Source organism: Girardinichthys multiradiatus, chromosome 13 (assembly GCF_021462225.1).
Source record: "Girardinichthys multiradiatus isolate DD_20200921_A chromosome 13, DD_fGirMul_XY1, whole genome shotgun sequence".
Taxonomy (NCBI): Eukaryota; Metazoa; Chordata; class Actinopteri; order Cyprinodontiformes; family Goodeidae; genus Girardinichthys; species Girardinichthys multiradiatus.
Window position 1 is genome coordinate 8,638,028 of NC_061806.1, and position 25,913 is coordinate 8,663,940.

The window sequence follows — 25,913 nt, forward strand, 5'->3', positions numbered from 1 at the left end:
GTTCTCTCTACTTCCTCGTAGTTTTAGTAAGGTTGCTTTCTCATTTATTTACTACTTAGAATGGTTTTCTCATTATTATTCTTATTCTTATTACTATTATTATTACAGTTCTCTTGCTTCCTTGGGTTCTCTAGTTTAGTTTCCTGTTTAGTGTCTCTGTGTTTGTTTATGGTTAGGCTATTTGTTATTGCTGCACTCTTCTAGTTTATTAGTTTCTTTGCCCTGTTCCTCCTCTTGTGATTTGTTCCACTTCAGTTATTTACTTCCTTTATGTTTGTAGTTCTTCCCAGCCTTATCCCTAGTTTAGTTCCCCGTGTTAGTTTTTATTGTTTCAGTTCCTTCTATACGTTAGCTTGTAGTTATTGTATGCCACTATACTTTGTTTCACTTATTGTTTACATTTATTCTAGTCTTCGCTTTCTCTGCTCCCTTCCAAGTTAGTTTCAGTGAGTGTTTGTTTGGGTTTGTTTACTTTTGCAGTTAGGGTTTCCTTTATTGTTTTTTTTGTTCATTCTTATTTGCCAGATTCTTATATCTTAGGTTGTTATAGTTTGCTTAGGTCTGTTTCTCTGAGTTTGTTAATTAGTCCCTTCTCCCATGGTTTAGTCTTTGTATTAGTTTCACCTGTCCATCAGCCTTCCTGCTTCCTATGTCACACCTGTCCCTAGTTCTACTGATTACCTGTCTTTTGTTCCACATTGATTACCCTCTGTATATTAGTTGGGCTGTTTTCCTTCTTCCTCGCTGGTTTGTTGCATCACCTTCCTTTGTCAACTTCTTCATTTTGTTCTTGTACTCTGACCTGGACTCCTGCATACCCACTGTACACCCTGCCTGCCTGCCTTCTGCTTTGCCAGTATTGGATTTGAAATCAATCGTCGTTCTGCTCGCCATTGTCGTCTCCTCACCTGTCTCTGCACTTTGGTCCACAAAAACCCCCAACTATGACATGCAATGTTTGTAGAAATGCTTCACCTCAATATTTCAGCTCCACAGGAGGTGTACAATTTTCAGATGATGATTCCATTTGATTCCATTTCATTTAAGGCAACAAATCTATCCAAACCACATTTTCCTTTGTTAAATAATGACTCAGCTGTGATTAAAGAGGTCAAAAAACAATACATCATGCCCTGATCTGAAAGCAATCAGGAGCAGATGAAAATCAAAGTCTGTGACATCTAGCTTATATAGAAAAAGTTATAAAGTCCTTTCTAAAGCTTTGGGAATCCAGGGAACCACAGTAAGCAGGAGATCATTAAAGAACACAGAACAAGATCTACTGCACTGTGGGCCTCACTTGCCTCATTCAAAGTCAATGTACATGACTCAACAATAAGAAAGAGACTGGGCAACAATGGAATCCATCAGAGTTACACACCTATCCAAAAAGGTTGCAAATTTTAGCAAAGTCACATTTGCACAAAAACATCTTGATGATCCCCAGGAAACTATTCCGTGGACAGACAAGACAAAAGGGAAACTTTTTGGAAATGTCATATTCCATTACATACCAGGGAAAGCCAATGCAGCTTATGAGAAAAAGAAGAATACAGTTTGGAGTGGTCAGGTCAAAGTCCACTCTTAAATAGGATTGAGATGGTGTGGCTGGACCTAGAACAGGCTCCTTTTTGTATTTAGTTAGGTTATCTTTGGCTGACATTAAAATGTATTTTATGATCTAAAACATGTAAATGTGACAAAAAGGCAGACACAGGTGGGGCAAAAAACATTTTTCCAACCACTTGCACTTCTTTGGTTTTCCTGCTAAAGGCAAATTGTTGCAACTTCTGCTAATTAAGGAATAAAAAGACATAACAGACAACTTTAGATTCCAAAACAATTTTAATTTGCAACATAATTGTCATTGTTTGATGTCTCCACTGACCTTTCTACAGACTGGGGAACTTGATGGTGGTAGAAAGCTAAACAAAACAGACCCAAGACCAGGCCGAGATGGAATTCAGACTGGGATTTAGGATCACCCTTGTCTGGTTTGTCCTGGCCTTGACTCTTTCCGGAGAGAGAGTGGAAGCACAGAGGGCAGGTAAAACCATCAAAATGAGGATTTATACCCAGTTTAGTCTTTTTGACTGATCCTCATGTATTTGTCTGTTGCAGGTTGTAAAAATGTCCACTATGACTTGACATTTATCCTTGATACCTCATCCAGTGTGGGAAAAGAAAATTTTGAGAAAATTAGGCAATGGGTAGCCAATCTGGTAGAGTCTTTTGACGTAGCACCTGACAAAACAAGAGTGGCAGTGGTTCGCTACAGTGACACACCGACCACTGAGTTTACCCTGGATCGATACAGGACCCTGGAAGATGTGAAGCAAGCTGCCCGTAACATGCGCTACCTGGGAGGAAATACAATGACTGGGGACGCCATCAGTTACACCACTAACAACATCTTCATGGAGCAGAACGGAGCACGGCCGCCTGCGCGAGGCATTCAAAAGGTGGCCATCCTTCTAACAGATGGCCGAAGTCAGGATTATGTTCTGGAACCCTCCAAGGCAGCTGCCAAAGCTGGCATCCGAATGTTCGCCGTGGGCATCGGGGAGGCTCTGAAAGAAGAGCTGGAGGAAATCGCAGCTGAGCCAAAGAATGCCCACGTCTTTCACGTGACTGACTTCAACGCCATTGATAAAATCAGGGGCAGACTGAGGAGGAGGCTGTGTGAGAGTAAGTCATTCATCAGTTTTTAAACCCATTACTAACCTTGTGTGCTGCATGGCCTCTTTCTGAAACCCCACAATGTACAGCCAACCTCACTCTAAATGTGGATTCATTCTAATGAGTCTCTTATTGGAACCTTCAACCACTTGCAGGAGCAACCCTAACCATAAAACCCCACCCCAACTACAGAGGGTTGCACATGCACTCGGTGCTATCTTCTTTTGATCTAACATGTAGCCTGTGAAGGGAGGCTCTTTCAAAAAGGAATTTCCTAACGAGACATATCTGTGGTGTAGTTGCCTTCTTGACTGCTGCCTTTGAGCAGAGGAGTTTAGCACTGGAAAACCTCTCTTCTTAAAACCTCAGTGGTTTTTCCACTATTGTGCTAAGAAAATTCTTTCAACACATGTGGACAGGCTTAGAAAGTAGTTCACACACTCTCATGGTTATACTTGTTGGACACCATGGTAGGTCACAGTTCATTTTGCACCCTGATCAAACCAAATCAACTCTAAGTGACCTCCTGCTAGTAGATGTTATTTATTTTAGTAGAACTCCAGGGAAGCTAATCCTGGAGGTCGAAGCCAATGGCTAGGCAAACGGGTGCTAATACTAGAATTATACTTTCTTAAAGCAACTCCAATATCAAAACATTATGCCGGATTTAGTGAACCTATAAACTGTCGCACACATCTAGATCGGGCAGTTATTTACAAAGCTGCAGATGATTATTCACACGGGAAAATAATGTAGTCGTCGGTTGCCACCAGTGATCTTCCTGTGAAATATGTAGAGAGAAATAATAGGATTAATTGATTACTTTTAAATTTTTTACATATTCTATTTTGTATTTGAAAATCATCTTTTCTGTGTAATTAATCATCTTCCTCTGAGTAAATACAAACAAAGCAATGGTTGCAATGGTTTCTTGGACAATCTCTCTACCATAGAATCGAGGTTTTCACTTTCAGAACATGTAGCCTGACATAAAGGTGAATTCTAATAATTAAATGCTTAATTTAGTAGCATTTGCATAAACCATTGTGATGTTTTTGAAACTGAACTGTTTTATAGTAGTAGAAATCTGCTTTACTGTTGGTCCGTCTTAAGCTAGCTGGGAGTTTCAGCCTACAGGACTGGCTAATTTGGATTTAAACTCAATTAAGAGCCCAATAGAGTTATCTGCTGGTAGTAAGAGATTTACTGCTTATAACCTTTTACCAAAATCTCACTTGGAAAATCCCGAACCTTTCCTTGTTCATTGTAAATAATTAACTTCTCTATGAATGGTGTTCTTACTCAAATTCTATTATGGTATGAAGGTCATTTGAGCAGCAACAGGATTTTTGAGATTTTGGTGTTGTTTTAAATACTACAAATTTACTTTGTTTGAAATGCTGTTCAGACTGCTTTCTGTTAGCTTATTGCTGCAGTCTGTACCTCCTGCCGATATTCCAAGCTGAGTGGTTTAAGACATTTCTTTATAGAGGAAAGACATTACAACTTATAAGTTTTGCACAAAACCCTTCTTCCAAACCCCCAAACTATACTTTCAAAATAGACTAAACAGGAAGAAATATATCTGATAAGTCAAAGACCACAAACAAAACTGATAAGCAGTGACTACTACTTCAATCTGATGTAGCCATAAATTATACATTTTTACTATAGGCAGAAGTAAAGAATTCCCCAAAAAGAATTACTCAGAGTGTAAAATATATTTATTAGTTTTTACAAACCACTTCCAAATTACACACTCCTAGAGTTTTTAAGGGGGGCTTGTAGCTTCATTTTAAAGCCACTGACCTCCGACTTTACTTTGAGTCCATACATTTTCTCTCTGGTAACTATTAATGTAGGTTGTATAATTTGAAGAATGCTACATGGCGAGTCTTGAAATAACCATGGGCTAAATTTACTGAAAACAAAAAGCTGGAATTTTCATCCTACAATCTTAAAAATCGCTGCAAGTGAACCTCCAAATGCATCTGTGGTCAGTGTGACTGGCTCACTGGGCAGTGCCAGTTATTTTCACTCAGAAAATTACAGTTCTAATGTTTCATGTGGGCCCAGCGCCCCAACTCAGATACATGTGAAGTGTATTCACCTTTTAATCTATTGGTTTAAAAATGGACATTGTTTGTCCTGCAGTGACTCTTTAGAATATGTGTGGCCTTAAGCTAGTAAGTTTGAACGTGTGATCTTCGGTGACAAAAAGTCACAGCCTGGCATGTGTTAAGAGTTTTTAGACAAAATTGTGATAGGGGACAAATAATTAAATGTTTTTCAAACCAGAGGCAGCAGAAAGAGAAAGGAAAATATTGGCTGTAGGATGATAACGCTGAAGCAAAGGCAGGTTTTACATTGCTTCCAATATAACTTGCACTCACATCCCCAAATTATACCTTTACAGCCACAACTGCAGGGAGTTGCTCTGTTATTTAGCATTTTAAGATTCAGAACTGTGCAGCAACATCCTCTTTACAGAAAAGTGACGTACTTCTATATTTTCAGAGAATGGTCATTCTTGGTCTTCCTGCTAGCACTATAAACACATATTAAATCTTATCCATTATCTTTGAAAAAAGGAAACTTCAAGTAGACTTTAGATTTTGACAAGTATAAAGTAGCAGCCTCCAATTCGATATCAAACATTGTCAAATGGGTAAGAGGAATTCAAATACCAACAGCAAATTTGCTCCTAAGGTTGTCACACTGGGCACCATCTTAGTTTTGGATGGAAAGAAAAAAACAAGCCAAGTTGTCCTCAGAACCAACTTGTAAATTGTTCAGAGCTTTTATGACATGAAGATTTTTAGAACTGTGATTTTACAAAATTGCAGGGTTTGATAATACATATTTTGCACATGCTTATCCCAGTAGTGAAGCTGAAGTGTTCAGTTCAGTTCAGTTACAAGGAACATTTACAACTGGTGGTCATGGGAGCACACATAGAGCCATTAATGGTCATAATGATATTTTCATTTTACTACTCTGAATGGATGTTGTTGCCTGCAATCGAGCCTATAATGTGTGATGAGCATTCATTTTTATGTTTTACATTAATGTTAATAATAGGCTATACTACATATAGACATAGATGTTAACATAACAATGTTGTGGCAGACAAATTGTATTACTTAACTAAAAATAAGAGCAAAGTTAGAAAATAAATTTTGGTTTTGCAATGATGCTGACTAAAACCTTATTGTTGTCACAGTCACTGCCTCCCTCAGGGTCTCTCTCTTCATGCTGTCTGCCTTCATTCTGTCTCTCTTTGTCCTCTACTTCATGTTACTGTATAATGTCTGTTGCTGCAGAAGTTGAAGCTGCAGCAAATATATGTCTCAATTAAAAACATTTGGCAGCATCTGCCTGGAGTTTTCTCTACTGGCTTCTATTCTGCATCCTCCATCTTCAGGTGTATTTACAAATACAATGCAGATCTAAATATAATCTTTTCATGTAATAATACAAATTAAGTAAAATGGTAAAAGCTCACCTTTCACCTGGTGTGGGACTGTTTGAACACCATTGTCTGGTGGTGTCGGATGATGCGTATCTGTAGTATATTTATATCTGTAGTGTATTTAAGCATGTTTATTAGGCTTGTAATGCAAAAAAATGTCACCCTTTCCATACATATGGACATGTTGCTTTCCACTGGCTCTCTCCACTTTCTGTCCAATGCTACTGTAGGTCACTAGAACCCCATCTTCTTCATACCATTGTTTAAAAACAAGCATGCAGGCCTTTAAGCTCCTAAATATCATTCTTGTATTGCTTTGGTGTGGAGTGATTTGTGAAGCTTCTGCATCAGCTTTGTTTTGCCAAGCTGCTTAAGAAGAAGCCATATAAATATATGTTCATGTCTTCCTCTACAGTCCCTTCGATTTACGTATTCTTTATCATGGGGGTGGGGAGGGGGTCACCTGAAATGGTTTTGAAAGAACTTCCCAGAGGTTAATTGAGAGACTGCCAAAGGTTAATATTCCAGTCATTACAGCAAAAATAAAAATATAAAACATATTTAAAGGTCTTTTACAATTTTTTGTTTGCACCATAATTCAATATGTGTTCATTTACAGTTTTGATGCCCTCAGTGAGAATCTACATAAAGTATAAATAGTCATAAACATAACCAGAACCATTAAATAAGAAAGTGTGTCTAAAACTTTTGACCGGTAGTGTATATGTTATATATATATTTATGTTATGTATATGTTATATATAAGTTATCACATGTAACAACGTTTTAATGTTTAAACTTATTTTTGGGATTTCAGTTAGCATCAACAGCAAGAATATTATCTAAAATGTATTCTAACAGGGAAAACTAAAAATGTATGGAGCAGAAAAGAGGGAGAAAAAGGGAAGAAGGAGTTAGAAAGCTGGGTCAGTCATGTCTAGAAATTGTAAATATTAATTAGTTTGTAGTTTGTAATTAGTTGTAAGTAGCATCTCCAATGACCATTTAAATCTATTAAACTCAACAGCACCTCTCACTTCATGCTGTTGTAGTCATCATGCCAGTGTCTTGACATAAATTAAAAGTGCTTCTCCAGCCAAAAACAACTTAACCCGAAGGTGTTCTCTTTCTCTGTCACCACCATCACTAAAATATGCGTATGTGGAAATATGAAACTCTCTTTTTCCAGTGTGGAAGTGTCACCCACCATATCCCCACCATCACCACCCTTTTCAACCACATCTGCGTCTGCACATCAAACAGGAAAGGTGGCAGGAGAGAACAGTCTGTCTGCACAAATGCTATTCAGTTCACATACCACTATTAGTGTTTAGATTTACTGACATTATTTTATATTTATATATTATTTCTTATTTAAGCAGTTTAGCATAAAATACTATTGTTTTTTTTAGCATTCTGGAGGTTCTTAGGTGGCTGTCTTCTAAAAAAACAAGCCTAACATATAATGAAATCTCAAATAGGAAGACATATGGTTATCTTTAGCATGTGAGCACCTAATATTGCAGTGCCTTGAAAAAGTATTCACACACCATTTCACTTTTCCAAATGTTTGTCCCATTACGACAGACATCAGTTTATTTTATTAGGATTTAAAGTGATAGACCAATGCAAGCAGTAGATCATATTTTCCTATTATTTCCCCTTGTGGGAAACATCAAACGGGACTTCTCACGATTTTCTTTCATTAGCGTCTATTTTCTTGCTATTCTTTCATAAGGGTTAATTGAACCACAAACAGCTGTACCTTTCAACACACCCAGAGCCAGGCAAACAGGGCTCAACATAAGCTATTCTAAAAATTATACAGCTAACATTTGCTAATGTAGGTAATGTGGGTGGAAAAAAGACCCCAATGGGATTGTTTACAGGTTCCAATAAATGTAAATTTTCCATTCAGGCTCAAAATAAATGACTAATTTTGGGCCAATACCCAGTCTGCAGTCATATGCATCATCATTGACCCCCATGGGCCCAACTAATAATAACTATATCACACCTTTCCCCATGAGCTGTCGATGTCTTCTTTGGTTTTCATGATGCTCTTTGTTCCTCAGCCTATCTAACAAACCTCAGACCTTTTTACTTACTAGATTACTTCTGAAAGCAATTGAATGAGCTGGATTTTCTTTATGAGTATCAAAGTGTAAGGTACCATGATACAAATTTGCAGTACATTTCATATTTTTATTGGTAAAAAAAATTGAAAGCAATAAATTATTTACATCCAATTCACATTAATGCTGTACTTTGTGTTGGTTACATGAATTTACACTAAAATAACTAATGTCTGCAGTTGTAACAAGAAAAAGTAGAAAATTCAGCTTCAGGGTGATGAATACTTTTGTAAGGCACTGTATGTAAACCAACAGGGAAATCTCACTTGACTCTTGCCTTTTTTCCCCAGATGTCCTGTGTCCAAAGATGAAGGTTCAACCTGATCGCTTTAAGCCCAACAGCACCAGTTATGATCTTGAAGAGGTTCCAGGTATGTGTAAACTGCTGCTTTCCCAACAGCAACATGGACAGCTGGCTGCATAAGTCAACCTCAAAGTCAACTCTTAATTTTTCAAAACGTTTCCTACATTCCTACTTTGGACTGGTTTTATACGGTGAAAAAAAACTACATTTCTTTTATGCATAAATGCCATCAGCTTTGCAATTTTCCCCTTTTGCTATCAGATTGGAGAGTAAATTGCTTTTATTCATGACTTGGAAGGTGCTACCTCCCTGGCACATTCATTTTCTATCTCATTGAAAACTGCCATCATAAAAACTCAAAACATTTGCAAAACAAAATGCTGTGGATTTGGGTCAACCCACTGTGCAGATCATATTTGCATTTTTTTTTTTTTTAATGCATGTGTTTTTGGCTGATGTTCTGGGCAGATCTTGGCTTTCATCCATTTGCTAGTCATGCATATTTATCAAAAGGATTTTCAAATCTGTTTTATTCTCTAACATCATCAAAATGGAACATGCTAAATTGATAGTAATAGGAAACGTCTGCCATTTATTTATCTATGAGGAGAGGTATGTCTGGCCTTGGCAATGTAAAGCCATAGCCAGCAGCTGACTGCTTTGCAAAAATACCAAGTGGGGAGCAAAACGTTAGCAACAAATCTAACACTGCAGTACTATGAGCAAATAGTATTTCATTTTTTTATATATATATAACTGATAATTAGGCATGGGCCAGTTGTCATTATCAAGATAAACCTTGCTATGGTTTCACAACTGCTAAACTTTCCAACATATAGTTTTAATTCTGTAAAGCAAAAAGGATACAATAGAACACCAGAGAAAGAACCAACATTTTCTCCAGCTGTACATACTGGCACAGCACTTCACTGCACTGAAAGAAGACTACTAAGTTTTGCCCCTGGTTGCAACAAATCCATGTATTTGAAAATATTTCTAGTCACAAACACATGTTATCATTGGTATTAATGTAATTCTGTTCTACTACTACAGTCCGTAGGCTATGAGCAGCATGGTTGCTTAGCTGCCAACTGCTACCCGAGCAGATATCCTGGCCATTTACCAAACAAATTGTCAGGGTTTGCTGAGGTTTGGTAGGACCAACATGCAGATTAGAGCCCACGAGCCACATGGTGAGTTGCAGAGTTTTTTTAAATAATAATAAAAGAGGCAACTTACAGAACACAGACAGGTATACATACAGTACATGGACCAGGTAGTAATCAGGAGGAACCAGTGGTGAGGAATGAAACCCAGAGGGTATAAATACAGAGGTAGGGTGGAGGATGAACCAATGAACAAGGTGTGCTAATCAGGAGAAATATGGAGCAGCTGGTGACAGGGAGAATGCAGGGCAACAGAAGAAGGGAGGTCAATAAACACAGGGATGTCACAGAAATATCTAAACACAAGAATGAATCATGGACCTAAACTACAATGAACGAACTAAAAAGTACTTACTTTTTAGGTTTGTTTTGTTAACTTCATTATCAATGAAACTGCTCAATATCCGTGCCCCCATCCTTTCAGTAACAAATTGGTGTCCTATCATATAAGTTAAGAGGTAAACTGCTGAATTCCTTTTGAAGGTAAATACACAAATAGCGGGCTTAATACCTGCCAGGTAAAACACAAATTTTTATTTTATGTTTTAAGGAAAGTGCTGGGGGTGTAAGAAGATTACATGCCAAAAGATAACATTGTATTAAAACACAGCATTACTTCTCATGAAAGCAAGGCCACTTTTCTGGAACATTTCTGGAGTGGTCTAAGCTTGTTGTGTTGAGTGATTAAGGAACGAGTGCTCCACAGCTGGCTGTTGGTTAGAAAAGATTGAATAAGCCTCCAGCTTTTCAACTTTTAAATTGTTATCTAGCAGCTTTTTGGATAATTGGTAGGAAATAGAAATGGTGATGGACAAGATGCGAATTATTTGCAATATCTGAATACAGCTTATTTGAGTGGAACAGAGTGTCAAATTCTTGCAAGCAGGTCTATAAAACCAGCTGTCAGTCAGTCGGGAATATCAGCTGTAATTGTTTTTTTCCTTTTCCAACTAAGGTACACTAGACAAAAGTCAGTTGATGTTTTATGTCATACAGCTAGAGACTCGTGCATTTCCGTGTTTTTCTCAGAGGTCTTGAATAGCACTTATCCAGACAGATCGGATGTTATTATAAGAAGGTCTGGAGGGACTGGAGTTCCTGTCTGTCTCCCACCCACATTCATCATCCTAACAGAAAAAACAGATGCAGGGGCATGACTTGTTTGGACTCATGCTGCATCCAAGAACAAGGAACAAGATGTCAGAACATTAAGGGAGCTGTGTTTCTCAAAGGTTGATGCATTTGATTGAGCGTTGTTTCCTAATGTCGGTTCCCAGATTTATTCATAGTTTTATAAAGATAGAGCAGTCTGTGCCAAAGATTGGATTTCTTGGTCCCGGTCTAAAACTCTTATGTTTTGTATTTTATTCCTGTTAGAACTTTTTGTTTTTGTCTGAACAGTCTAGGATTTAGCCAGACAAAGTGTGAATCTTGAACAAGTTGTGGATCTACAGTTAACACCTTTAGCCAAACACATTGCTCCCAAGGACAATATAAAGGTCTTCAATTCAACTAGCCTGCCTGTGTTTGGTTGGTAAGTGGAAACAGGAGTAGCTGTAGAAACCCACATAAACATAAGAAGGAAAATTTACACAGAAAGACCCCTGTTACAATAAGGAAAATAATTGCTTAAGCCACCAATCTATGGCAGGTCCATCTCATCCACATTTCCAGGTCAGTTCACTCCTTTGTCAATTTGTACACTTATTTTGTACCCATGTGTAAAATTGTCTTCTTATTGTGTAAATACATCATACTTAATATGTACTTGAACATTCCATATCTCTTCAATTCATAGGGATTTTTTAAAAATTACATAGAAAAAAATATTCAGAAAGTGCTCAAAGCCCCATGGAACATACCTACTTTCTGTCCACAAAAAAAACAGGAAGAAAATGCCAAGTGGAAGTTGCCTTCTTCTTGTATTCTAAAAAGTTGGGTACAAATATTTCAGTGAAAAACATTCTGCTTTTTTCCTAAACAAGTCCACCATGAAACGTCCCGTGGAAGATGTCTCCTTTTAACCCAAAATGTCAGATGCGAAATGATAAAAACTGTAACACAAACTGTAAATGAAATGCTGATGGAGCTAAATGACCAGCAGGCCACATAGACCAGTAAAAGTCTTTAAAAAGAAACATGTTAAAACCTTAGGTCTATTCAGAGTCATTAATTACTCTTAGATACACGGTCTTTGACAACCATCTATACTTCGTATTTTGACTTAATTTATCCACCGTTATTCTAATTCAACCCCAAATTTCAAATGCTGAAAAACAAATTGTATTTTACTTTTATAAATAGTACATTATAATTATATATATATATATATAGTCAGTCAGTCATTTTCTACTGCTTATTCCATAGTGGGTCACGGGGAAGCTGGTGCCTATCTCCAGCAGTCTATGGGCGAGAGGCAGGGTTCACCCTGGACAGGTCGCCAGTCCATCACAGGGCAACACACAAACAACCACACACACACTCATTAATACACCTAAGGGCAATTTAGAGTTACCAATTAACCTAACAGGCATGTCTTTGGACTGTGGGAGGAAGCCGGAGTACCCGGTGAGAACCCATGCACGCACAGGGAGAACATGCAAACTCCATGCATATATATATATATATATATTTATTTATTTATTTATTTATGTATATATACTTACAGAACCCTGCTATAAACATTTTCTACAGTATTTGTAAGTGGAAGGAGAGTTTAAGTGTCCCTGATGTTACTCTGACTAGTCTAAGTGATGTTTCTTTTCACTGATATTCTGGGTTCTTGATCAGGGAGAAGATAAGCACTTTGCACTTTCAGTCACTTTCAGTCACATTCTCACATTCTTGCCACTGGGTGAGTGCTAATTATGTGGTTTCGCTTTTCCGCTCAGCTGCTCAAAGAGTTATAGCAAACATTTGATAAATCACAGTTTTTTTGGCAGACATGCCAAATGGTACAATTAATAAATTACTGTTTTTGTAGCTTTTAAAATTATACAAGAAAATCTGTTGTCTCCTAAGTTTAAAACAAACCAATATTGCAGTGTACACTGCAAAACATTTATGATGCTTCATTCAACCTTTAGCTTCCAGAGTCACAAATAAAATGGTGCTCTATTGGCAATTTATTTCTTCTGACATGTTTCTTAATGCCATTGGAACCACACTCAGGGTTAGACAGATGCATGATTGTCTCATGACAAAAAGGTACTGAGTTTAAATCCCTGCTTTGATTTTTTTTTTGGTGGAGTTTACATGCTCTACCAGCAAAAGCCAATCTTTTCAACTGGTATTCAAACTTCCCCCAATAGTCCATGAATCTTGCATTTTAGGTTAAATTTCGTCTCTGAATTAGGTGTAAGCATGTATGCACGTGTTTGTGTTTGAACAAAATAAGCAGGTATAAAACATGGATAATAGTTCTGATCTGGCTTTCTATACATTTATAAATAAAAATCAGAAAAGTGTGATGTGCAAATAAATTAAGTCTCATTTAGTCTGATCCCCTTAAATAAAATCCATTGCAATCAATTACCTTAAGAAATTACCTAATTTGTAAATGTCACCCTGCAATGAGACATGAATGCTTTTTTTCAGTGGCAAGAACCAGTGGCATGACTTAGAAGTTGTTGTTTTTTTACAGATGCTCACTATCTAATCTGAGTGAGATTGAGTAAGTTTGCTAAGAATTTTCAGTTTCTAGATGTGTGACTTTACATTGAAAAACTCAGGGGGCTGAACCCAAATGCATCCCACTTATTTTCGTACTCATACTCGTACTCGTCGTCTTCCGCTTTATCCAGGACTGGGTCGCGGGCCCAGCAGACTCAGCAGAGACGCCCAGACGTCCCTCTCCCCAGACACCTCCTCCAGCTCCTCCGGGGGGAGCCCAAGGCGTTCCCAGGCCAGCCGAGAGACACAGTCCCTCCAGCATGTCCTGGGCCGTCCCCTGGGCCTACCCCGGCGGGACGTGCCTGGAACACCTCCCGAGGAAGGCGTCCAGGAGGCATCCGATGCCCGAGCCACCTCAACTGGCTCCTCTCGATATGGAGGAGTAGCGGCTCTACTCCGAGCCCCTCCCGGATGGCCGAGCTCCTCACCCTATCTCTAAGGGACTGCCCAGCCACCCTACGGAGGAAGCTCATTTCCGCCGCTTGTATCCGGGATCTCGTTCTTTCGGTCATGACCCAAAGTTCATGGCCATAGGTGAGGGTAGGAACGTAGACCGACCGGTAAATCGAGAGCTTCGCTTTTCGGCTCAGCTCTCTCTTCACTACAACGGACCGGCACAGCGACCCCATTACTGTGGCAGCCGCACCGATCCGTCTGTCGATCTCCCGCTCCATTCTTCCCTCACTCGTGAACAAGACCCCGAGATACTTAAACTCCTCCACTTGAGGCAGGAACTCCCCTCCAACCTGAAGAGGATAAGCCACCCTTTTCCGGTCGAGTACGATGGCCTCGGACTTGGAGGAGCTGATCTTCATCCCAGCCGCTTCACACTCGGCTGCGAACCGCCCCGGTGCATGCTGTAGGTCTTGGCTAGAGGGGGCCAGCAGGACAACGTCATCTGCAAAAAGAAGAGACGAAATCCTCTGGTCCCCAAACCAGACCCCCTCCGGCCCTTGGCTGCGCCTAGAAATCCTGTTCATAAAAGTTATGAACAGGACCGGTGACAAAGGGCAGCCCTGCTGGAGTCCAACATGCACCGGGAACAGGTCCGACTTAGTGCCAGCAATGCGAACCAAACTCCTGCTCCGCTTGTACAGAGATTGGATGGCCCCTAGTAAAGGGCCCCCGATTCCATACTCCTGGAGCACCCCCCACAGGGCATCACGAGGGACGCAGTCGAATGCTCTCTCCAGGTCCACAAAACACATGTGGACCGGTTGGGCAAACTCCCATTAACCCTCGAGTACCCTGTAGAGGGTATAGAGCTGGTCCAGTGTTCCAAGGCCGGGACGGAAACCACACTGCTCCTCCTGAAGCCGGGGTTCGACTATTGGCCGGACTCTCCAATACCCTGGTGTGTGATCCCCCTGTAGTTGGAACACACCCTCCGGTCACCCTTCTTATGTAGGGGGACCACCACCCCAGTCTGCCAATCCAAAGGCACTGTCCCCATCCGCCACGCAATGTTGAAGAGGCGTGTCAACCATGACAGCCCCACAACACCCAAGACTTGAGGTACTCAGGGCGGATCTCATCCAACCCCAAAGCCCTGCCACCGCGGAGCTTTTTAACCACCTCGGTGACTTCAGCCTAGGTGATGAAAGAGTCCAACCCCGAGTCCCCAGCCTCTGTTTCCACCAGGGAATGCGTGATGGCAGGGTTGAAGAGATCCTCGAAGTATTCCTTCCACCGGCCGATAATGTCTCCAGTCGAGGTCAGCAGCTCCCCACCCCCACTGTAAACAGTGTTGGCGAAGAACTGCTTCCCCCTCCTGAGGCACCGGACGCTTCGGGGCCAACCAGTAGTCCTTCTCCATGGCCTCACCGAACTCCTCCCAGGTCCGAGTTTTTGCCTCTGCCACCGCCTGGGCCGCGGAACGCTTGGCCCCACGGTACCCGTCAGCCGCCTCAGGAGTCTCACAAGCCAACCACAGCCGATAGGACTCCTTCTTCAGCTTGACAGCGTCCCTTACTGCCGGTGTCCACCACCGGGTCGGGGATTGCCGCCGCGACAGGCACCGCAGACCTTATGGCTGCAGCTACGGGCAGCAGCATCGACAATAGATGCGGAGAACATGGTCCACTCGGACTCTATGTCTCCAACATCCCTCGGAATCTGGTCAAAGCTCTGCCGGAGGTGAGAGTTGAATACATCCCTGGCCAAGGGGTCCGCCAGACGTTCCCAGCAGACCCTCACTATGCGCTTGGGCCTGCCAAGTCTGTCCGGCTTTCTCCTCCCCCAGTGGATCCAACTCACCACCAGGTGGTGATCAGTGGACAGCTCAGCCCCTCTCTTCACCCGAGTGTCCAAAACATGCAGCCGAAGGTCTGATGATACAACAACAAAGTCGATCATTGACTTCCCGCCTAGGGTATCCTGGTGCCAAGTGCACTGAGGGACACCCTTATGTTTGAACGTGGTGTTCATTATGGACAATCCGTGACTAGCACAGAAGTCCAATAACAAAACACCGCTCGGATTCAGATCGGGGAGGCCATTCCTCCCGATCACGCCTCTCCAGGTGTCACTGTTGTTTCCCACGTGGGCATTGAAGTCCCCCAGCAGAATAATAGAGTCCCCAGGAGGGGCACTATCCAGCACCCCCGACAGGGACGCCAAGAAGGCCAGATACTCCGCACTACCACTTGGTCCGTAGGCTGAAATGATAATCAGAGACCTCTCCCCAACCCGAAGGCGCAGGGACCCTCTCATCCACTGGGGTAAACCACAACACAAGACGGCTGAGCTGGGGGGCGACAAGCAAACCCACCCCAGCCTGCCGCCTCTCCCCGTGGGCCACTCCAGAGTAGAAGAGAGTCCAGCCCCTCTCGAGGAGATGGATTCCAGAGCCAACGCTGTGCGTGGAGGAGAGCCCGACTATTTCTAGTTGATATCTCCCGCACAAGCTCAGGCTCCTTCCCCTCCAGCAAGGTGACATTCCATGTCCCTAGAGCCAGCCTAAGCATCCGGGGATCGGGCCGCCGAGGTCTCCACCTTCGTCCGCCGCCCAATCCTCTTTGCAACGGTCCCTCACGCTTCCCCCTGCAGGTGGTGGGCCCACTGGGGGATGGTCTCGCGTCTCTCGTTTGGGCTTGGCCAGGGTGGGACTGTACCGGGTAACGTCACGTGCCTCGATTTTGTAGTCGTCATGAGGGGTTCTTGAACCGCTCTTTGTCTGACCCATCACCTAGAGCCTACTTATTTTCATTGGTAAAACATTTTGACAAGCCCTGTATTATTTCCTGATTCATGTCACAAATTGTCTCAAAAATAAACTGAACTTTGTAGTTGTGACCTGACAAAATGTGAACACTGGAAGCTGTTTCATTTTCCACCATTATGCGATATTTGGCAAGGCTCTTCAGATACTGATAGTTAGGAAAAGCAAAGACTACCATTGATTTTTTGTACTTCCAGTGCAACACAGACAGTTGCATCATAATCGGGGCCAACACCTGATGTGGGTACCTCAGGACAATATGGAATCAAACAGCCTGATGTTTAAGGCCATGTTAGCGACCAAAGATGTCTGGGGCTTTCCCATCCATCTTTTTCTGCAGCTACTTCTTGACAGCAGCCAAACTATAAAGCATACACTGTCAGATGTACTTGAGGGAAGTGCTTCTTTGAAGGTCATGTCTATGCACACAGATTCTGTCTACATCCAGGGTTGTGCCAGACAAACAGTATTTTGGCAGCTCCCACTTACAATTACACAGACAGGGCTCTTTACAGTGTGCCATTCCCTCTGAAACATTTGAAGACATTTCCTACTGATTAGGATTTGACAGCCAGCAGACCTATGGTTTCTGTCAGACAGGCACGTCTGACCCCTCAGGATATTGAACACAAGCACATGTCTCTTTGGGGTTGTGAGCTCCCTATCTCCTGCACAAATGCTGCCATCTGCTCTGATCAAAGGAGCATGTGTGCATGTGTTCGCCTTTCCCAGTCCGTGAACTTATCTGGCTCTTGCCGCAGATCGCCCCATTGGTTGTTTCTTGGCTGTCCAAAATAACTTTTTGGGCTGATTATACTCTGTCAGCTGCCAGTCCAAATTACAGCTCTGAGCTCAGAGGGCCCCGCGAGCAGCCACAAAAATGGTACACTGAGCAAATGTGCACCACGCAAGTGAGGTGACAGAAAGAATGAGAAGCAAGAAAAATTCTCAGTAGTTTAGCAACTGATAACCTGCAAAATATTACTTTTTAATTCAAAACTATTAGCAAACATTATTCAAAGTTATTCACATTCCCTTGAACTTTTCTTTGTCATTGTATTAAAGATTTTAAAATGAGATTTTAAATGATAGAGCAACTCAAAGGAGATCATAATAGTAAAATGGAAAGAAAATATTTTTAATCTTAATTTTTAATAAATAACCCCCCCGTCCAATCAGATTGAAGGGGGGGTGGGGGGGTGGATTAAGGTTTGAACTTTGACTAGGCCATTCCAACACATGCTTTGATCTAAAATCATGATGGATGATGAATCTCCACCCCTGTCTCAAGTCTTTTAAAGCCTCTAACAGGTTTTTCTTCAAGGACTGTAATGTACTTAGCGCCATCTGTCTTCCCCTGATCTGACCGGCATCGCTGTCCCTTCTGAAGAAAAGCTTCCACACGGTGTGGTGATGCTGCCATTATTTTGTGTTTGTCTATTATGATATCTGATTAAAATACCTGGTTAAAAGTTTTGGTTGTAATGTAACAAAATGTGAAGGTCAAGGTCTATAAATAATTTATAATAATAATTATAAAAGTGTCCCGACAGCATGATGCTTTCACCACCACATTTCATTTTAGGTACAGTATGTGTTAGTCTTCCAAAACCCATGTTTTACATGGAGGCCAAAAAAGTTTAAGTTTCTGCTCACTGGAGCACCTTCTTCTACATATGTCCCCTTGGAAATTGGGTGCAATTTTCTTGGCAGAAGTATTTAATTCAGCCAATTTGGAGGATTTTCTAGAATGAACAACCTGTTTAAGATCATCTTTAAGGCATCTCAAGCAGATAAAAGTAAAGAATCTAAAATCTTCATTTTGTTTTCTTTTCTTTGTTATCATTCTGGACCTGCTGGTGTGTTTCGGATCATTGAACCCTAAGGTCACATACTGATAGCCTGGACATTGTTCAGAATTTTCTGCTAGAGAGCAGAATTTATGGTTCAAGGCAAGTCGCCCAGGTCCTGAAGCAACAAAGCAGCCCCAAACCATAATATTACTAGCTTGAGGGTATGAAATGCTGCCTTAATTTAACATGTAATGGGATACACACCTTATAAAATGTTCCCCTTCTGTCTCATTATTAATATCAAAATGTTTTTTAGCAAATGTGTTCTTTTCGGTCGGCAGTATTTTTTGCAGTGTCTCGTTCTTATTGTTGAATTATGAACACTGAGCTTAACTGAGGAAATGAGGCCTGCACTGTTTTAGACTTTGTCCTGGGTTCTTTTGAAACATCAGCTGCCGATGTCTTAATCTAAAAAACTGCTATTCTATATTACTTAGGTTAGTACTGAAGTTTTTTTCAAATTTGTTTGGTTTTCACGATGCTGACTGCCTCAGATCAAAGTAAATGAATATACCCCCAAACATGTGGCTAAAAATTATTAAATATTCTAACATAATAATGAGCACAGAAAAACTCTCCAAACTCCAGAGTTTCTAAAACAATTTGTTCACCCAAATAATGCATATGAGTCCCTGACAGAGACTAGCGTCTGCTTAATCCGCTCAGATATTCCGTTATGAAGGTCTTAGTTTATAACATTTTTCTTTTTTACTCTATTGTTAGCACCACTAGGGCACCCTCTATTTCCCACCTGTTTCTAACTTATATTTTTCTTATGATCCACTGAGCCTTCATCAGATTCTCACATTACCACCTTAATGCTCTGCTTCCTCTTTTAAAAGTTACTGTGCTGCTGTAAATAATCCCATTGGAAACCTTACATCCCACAGATTTTTCTGCATTACCATGGTTCTACAGGAAAACCTGTAGAAGGAACTAATGGCATGTTATTCTTTGGAAAAAGCTCAACATAACCTGCTACGAGTGTTCACTGCACAGAAAACTGGTTGCCTCAGAGCAAGTGAAACCCTCCAAATGCTGGCATTGCCATGACTACACCACTTGTTTGCTGTACAAGGGAGTGGCCTTTTCAAACCACTTAAATAGGGGCTGTGGTTGCACCACTTTAAATCACATGCTGAAGGGTAATGTAGACACGCGTGCATGCACGGTCAGAGAACCTCGCCTTCAGTGGGTATTAGTTATTTTCTTTCTGGCAGCAAATCTAACAAATGCTCCTCAACAAACCGCTCAATTTTTCAGCTGTTCAGCAGCAAAGCAGTGATTTCAACTTTTCTGCCTATAAGCCACAATCACAGTAGCTGCAGGGTATGGTTGGACTTACCCACTTCAGCTTCAGCTCGACACCACAAATCCAAAACCATAACCCTGCCTCATTACAAAGATCGATAGTCCTTATGAGGACTAAAGCATGGTCCTAATGTACTAGGACAGAATTTCTGAATATTTGTTAGGGTTGGGTTATGGCTACATAAATGAAAAAATGTCATTGGAATGTTTTCATGAAGACACAAACCAGAAGAATGACTTGAGTCAGACTGGTTTGTTTTATTGTGATGCTGCAGGGTTTGACCTGATGGAGTACTTCAATGTGAAAGACATCCTGGGAACCAGAGTTGATGAGAGTCAGAGTTCATATGTCCGTCTTGGGACGATGCCGGTAGTCCAGCAATCAGAGTAAGTGAGCTCCACCTGAAACAAATCAGTACATTTTCTATTTTTGTCAAAACCGAAGAAAACATGGGACTGAAAGGCTGTGCCAAGAAGTACAGGAAGAGCTCTTTGTCTGGCTTCTTCTAATCTTTTTATTAAGAAATAAGTACAGACATATTGTACAGACGAATGCATAGTGTATTGGACAAAACATATGGATTTACAAAAATAGAAAAAAAGGTTAATAAATTATGTTATCTAGAAGGAGTTATTTAGAGTTTTACACATTTGGAGCACTTCTGATCAAATTAACCAGAGATTTTCTAAATAAAAGTATATATGCGCCACTTGATGTGATTGGTTCTTTATAGCGTTTGCTACTTGTTAGACTTTTATTTTGAAAGTCTCTAATTAAGAGCTGGTCATGTGTGAAACAATAGTGAGCTCTTACAGAATACCTGAGTTCCAAACAATTTATTGTGCTCTTTTGTTATTTTTTGTCTAAATGTTCTATTTATTTAGACATCAAGAAGAGTTGTGGAACTCTCAAGTGAGAATTAGACATGGCTGAAGAACTACACCAACTACTACTGATAGAGACAATGTGTTCAGTGAAGATTCTCCTTGTGCTCTGCAACCAGATGCTCTTGCAAGAAGCAAACTTTTGCGAGATAGTGCAAAGTCTTTGTCACCAAAGTCATTTGAGACTTTGCAAAGGCTATTAGCTTTAGCCTATGGATCCAACAAAATAAAAATGCTATGAAAGTTATCTGCTTAAATGACCAGCTTGTAACCTGCTAAACTACAAGTTGCCTCTGCCCTTCCACATATCACAGGAGACAACAAGCTGGCATCTCAGGAATGGCAAAGGCTGACGTCTGTCTCAATGAATGACTTTAAAATGGAACTTCCTTTCTTGCAAAGGAAGCTTCACTTACTAGATATAAAATGCTGAAAGGTAGTAAAACTAGTTTATGTACAAAATGTTTCTCATTAGTTTATATTTTTGCAAGAAATGTATAAAAGTTCATTACTATAGTCATTGAGAATTTGAAGTAGAGTGAATGTCTTGGTTTCTGACAGTCACAGCTCCTAATGTATAATAATCAGAAAGAAATCAAGAGCAGTAGCTATAAACTGAGTGGTTGTCAGGTGGGACACAGTGTTTACTATAGGATTTATGCAAAAAACTCTAATAGTATACGCAAACCAAAAGAAAGTATTAACTATATTGCTTTATTTTGCAGGGATGTGTTTCCTCAGGGCTTGCCAGATGAATATGCCTTTGTGACAACGTTCAAATTCAGGAAAACCTCAAGACGGGAAGACTGGTACCTCTGGCAGATTTTTGACAAATATGGAATCCCACAGGTGGGTCAGCTAGAGCAAATAATAATAAAAGAATTTGCTCTAGGACACCTTTCCCCAATTTAGACTCAGAACTTGGGTTAAGGTCAGGGTTAATGCATTATTACTTCTTTGAGAAAATTGTTGACCTGTTGTAAACAGTCCTGATTCTGTTTCAACCACCTTACCCTTCCTGTGACTTTCAGGTGTCTATCCGTCTGGACGGTGAGAACAAAGCTGTGGAGTACAACGCAGTTGGGTTGACTAAAGATGCTGTCAGAGCTGTGTTCAAGAATCCTGAAGTCGACAACCTCTTTGACCGCAACTGGCACAAGATCGGTCTCAGTGTGGAGGCCAAGTCTGTCGCCCTGTATTTGGACTGCAAACACATCCAGACTCTGCCGATCGAAGACCGCGAAGACATAGATATTCAGGGGAAAACAGTGATTGGAAAGAGGCTGTATGACAGTGTTCCGATAGACGTACGTCATCGCTTTATTCGTAAAAGTTCAGTTCACTGCAGGTATTTTTCTTAGAAGGTAATCTGTTTGTCAACTGTTTGTCTGTGTTTGAAAAGTTTGACCTCCAGAGGATGATGATTTACTGTGATTCCAAACATGCAGAGGTGGAAACCTGCTGTGATCTCCCCACCGGGCCAGTGAGTGTTACAGCCTGTAGACCCACATTGGACACATATCTCGTGCCACGACTGTTCTAACCATGAAAATAGTGATTCTGCATGATAGTTATAATAGAAACTTTATTATCAAGTCTACTACAGAACACTTAACACATTCTGCATAATCGCAGAACATTTTATCTATTTTTTCCATAACTGCAACACAGAATGCATTCAGTTACCACTTACCAAATAATCAAGTGCAATGGAGACTGGATACTGATTTTAAAGAGTTTTAGCATCATGATCTAACATTACTGTACTATGTGGTAAAATTGCAAATGAGTAAAGTCAGCCAAATGATACTGCTGCTTTTGTAAATGGTCTACTGTGTAATATAGTGAGATACAAATCACCACCAAGTTGAAGTAAAAATTATTTAGGAATATGCAAATTTAGTGTAAAAACTAAAAGACAGAGTAACATCTGGATACTTTTTTATAGAACATATTTTAGTATCTCAGATTTGTTTGCAATAGTATTGTTGTACTGCACAGCTGTATTGAAAATGTGCAATGGCCAAAGGCACTGCTGCACTTCCTGTTTGCAATTAAACAATTTTTAAAATTCTGAATATTCATTAATTCAGAGAAAAAATTAACCATTGGCACCTACAATCACATTTGGGCAAATTATGAAGTATTTTAGTGGTTGAAGTGATTGTTATTGATTTGCTCAAGTGCGACTTGGAGAGCAACAATAAGTCTGCTACTGAGTGGTGTATTACTAAAAAACAGTAAGATAATTGAACAAATGTCTTTTTAAAGTTCAAAGCAAACATTTATGCAAAATAAAATCTGGATCCAGCACACAGACAACTTCCCATCTGTGTTAATCAACGTATCAAGACCACTTCCTCACAGTGAAAAGACAAATAAATAAAACAAACAGCATGCTTTCTATAGTTTTGGAAGTTATTTTTTGTTGAAACCTGGCATGAAATTTAATTATATCATTTCAGTGCCCTAAAAAGGTTGTGACAGAGGCACCCCCTGTGCGGATCCCCACACCAACACCTACTGTTGCAGAGCAAAAAAGAGGTCCTCAAGCAAACTGCTCGTGCCCTGCAGGGGAGAAGGTAAAGCAATGTCACACTTATCCCAGACTACTGTCGCCATGTTTGAGAAGGAATCCTTCGTTTGAAAGATTTTAGAAGACAACAGCATTTTTATTTCCCACAGGGAAACATCGGCGCACGTGGTCTTCCAGGTCTAAAGGTGACAAGGTTATCTCATGCTGCAGTATAACAGTCTGATATGACACATAACAATAGGTGTCATTATGTCTGTTTAGATTTTTACAGTGTAAATGTGCCGACCTTTTTCAGGGTGAGATTGGCCCTAAAGGTGCTATCGGACCACAAGGCATCAAAGGGGAAAGAGGAGAATCTGTATGAAACTTTTAAGTGTGCACTTTCACCTATACATTTTTATGAATAAAAAGAAAACAGCTAGCCTTGAATTTATGTCATTGAATTCCATATATGATAAAATTACAGCTTCTGATTCATTTAGTTGATCACCATAATCTAGGAATATTTGAAGTTGTTTTACACTGCATGCCTTCCAATTGCTCCTCTTCTCTTCTGGCCTCGATAATAATTGATCCTTATCGATTAATTATTTGCAGGGCAAATTGACCTCTGTCAAAGGTGACAGAGGGGAGAAGGTAAGTATCCTGGTCTGTCATGTAGACTGAGCATGAGCATCATTCTAACCTGAATATGTGTTTGTCTGCATCGTAAGCATATTCAATATGCATGTGGACAAAAACGTTCCAATATCTATTTTAAAATCTCTTTTCCCTCTGCCAGTTCTTCCTAACATGCTTTTTCATATATCATACTTTTACTGTATAGCTACATATTAATATACTTATTGCAGAGAATTGACCTAAAGGCCAACCGTAATCAAGGAGCTGAAAGAGATCCATGACTCAGGTGGAAGAGTCTTGTTGTGCATTCCACAAATCAGGCCTTTATGAAACAGTCACAAGGAGAATTCGGTTTATTTATATAGCCAGAATTTATTACACATATTGTCTCAAGACACTTTACGAAAAAAAAGTCGATTTAATTAAACCATACAGATTCCAAGTCAAGTACATACATTCCAAATTGATCCTTGGTATCAAACAATGCAGTCAAGTTCAGTTTTCTGTCTAAAGAAACCCAGCAGATTGCTTTGAGGCATTGATGATGTATGGTGGAAAACTACGACTAAAATCACCCTGCGTACACCAACCCCACTTTAAAACATGGTGGTGGGAGCACCATGGTGCAGCTATACTTTTTTCAAAAGGAACAAGACAGCTGGTCAGAGGGGTGGAGTTAAATACTGAACAACACCAGAAGAAAACCTGTTTTGAGATTTAGGCAGTGGTTCACCTTAGAATGGTCTAGTCAAAGTCTAGTCAAATTCCACTGAGAGTGTTCACAGACTCACTCAATCCTATTTGACAGTGTTTGAGCTATTTTACAAAGGAGGATGAACAAAATTGTATACCACATCTGTAAATGTCCACAGCTGAGGGAGTCATACACCCAATGTATTGACTTAGGAGGCTGAATAGAAATGAATTTATTAAAAAAGGGATGTTTTTCCTTTTACTTCGCTACCTTTTATCACATATAAAATATATTGATGTGGAGATGAAAATTATTTTTTTAATTCTCAGGCAGTGGTTTCCATTCCGTTTTTATTCATTTAATAGACCTTCCTGCTGGGAAAACTTTGCTGCTTTAACAGGAGTGCATTAAATCAAACTTTATTGCATAGGCACTTGCCTTTCCATTTGTTACTTTCTGCTTTGGCATCTGTCTTCACTTTTTCTTTGAGAACATTGTAATTTGCTGCTGTAAACTTTTCTAAAAATGAAGCAAACACATGACTTAAGCTGCCTCTGAGATGCGGTCAGAAGCGACAGTGTTGGTTATTTATTTGCAGGGGTCGAAGGGGAAATCATTTCACTTTGATTGCTTCTAATTGTATCTTTAACCAACTGGAGTAGGTAATTCCCTGTGTAATTGTATTGCTGCAGATGATGTCCTATTGCTCAGAGGCCACAGCACAGGAGAGCTCCTGTCTTTAAATCTTAGTGATAAAATAAATACTGTGTGTTAATATAAGCCTGAAATAATTAAAGGGCAACCTTCTGTGACTTGTAAAGTGGTTTAAGGAGCAGAGGGAAATCCTGTGGTGGGTGAAACTCATGGTGTACTGTATAATTTCTGAGCCATTAACTCTCACTCAGTCCTTCTTTGAAATTCCTCTGGATTGCTTGGCACAGAAGGTGACATCAGTTTGCGATCCAAAACTGCATCTCTGTGAGGACAATGGAAAGCTATTGTTCCATGAATCTTTGGTTGAATGTGCAACCAGACCACAGTGGGCCATGGTGAAGCTTTCAACAGATCCTGGACCTCCGGCCTTTACTCAAAAGTGTTTTGTTTATCTTAGTGTGACTTCTGTTTTCTATTATACTTTCTGTTCCTCTATTCGAGCTGTTCATTCTATATATATATATATATATATATATATATATATATATATATATATATAAATATATATATATTTCTAACATCTGTATGATCTATGTACCTAACCATTGTTCGTGATGCTACCAGGTTGAGTTCGCCTTTGTCACCTCTACTGCCTGACCTGTATGCCTGTGTCTGACAGAACGATCTGTTTAAACACTTATTTTCTGTTCA

The 25,913-nt window shown here is 40.3% G+C and overlaps 1 protein-coding gene across 3 annotated transcripts in view; it reads left to right on the forward strand.

The window, feature by feature from the left end:
- Positions 1 to 25,913, forward strand: part of col22a1 (collagen, type XXII, alpha 1) — a 93,692-nt gene that overhangs the window by 7,975 nt on the left and 59,804 nt on the right. Inside the window, exons 2-12 of one of the 3 annotated variants that reach the window (XM_047383515.1) lie at positions 1,899 to 2,047; positions 2,122 to 2,688; positions 8,577 to 8,657; positions 20,088 to 20,199; positions 21,423 to 21,546; positions 21,729 to 22,004; positions 22,100 to 22,180; positions 23,163 to 23,279; positions 23,383 to 23,418; positions 23,529 to 23,591; positions 23,831 to 23,869. In XM_047383515.1, the coding sequence (XP_047239471.1) occupies positions 1,957 to 2,047; positions 2,122 to 2,688; positions 8,577 to 8,657; positions 20,088 to 20,199; positions 21,423 to 21,546; positions 21,729 to 22,004; positions 22,100 to 22,180; positions 23,163 to 23,279; positions 23,383 to 23,418; positions 23,529 to 23,591; positions 23,831 to 23,869 (1,587 nt within the window). In that variant the 5' untranslated portion in view covers positions 1,899 to 1,956. The remainder of the gene's footprint in view (positions 1 to 1,898; positions 2,048 to 2,121; positions 2,689 to 8,576; positions 8,658 to 20,087; positions 20,200 to 21,422; positions 21,547 to 21,728; positions 22,005 to 22,099; positions 22,181 to 23,162; positions 23,280 to 23,382; positions 23,419 to 23,528; positions 23,592 to 23,830; positions 23,870 to 25,913) is intronic. The other 2 variants (XM_047383516.1, XM_047383517.1) reach the window with 2 other exon arrangements.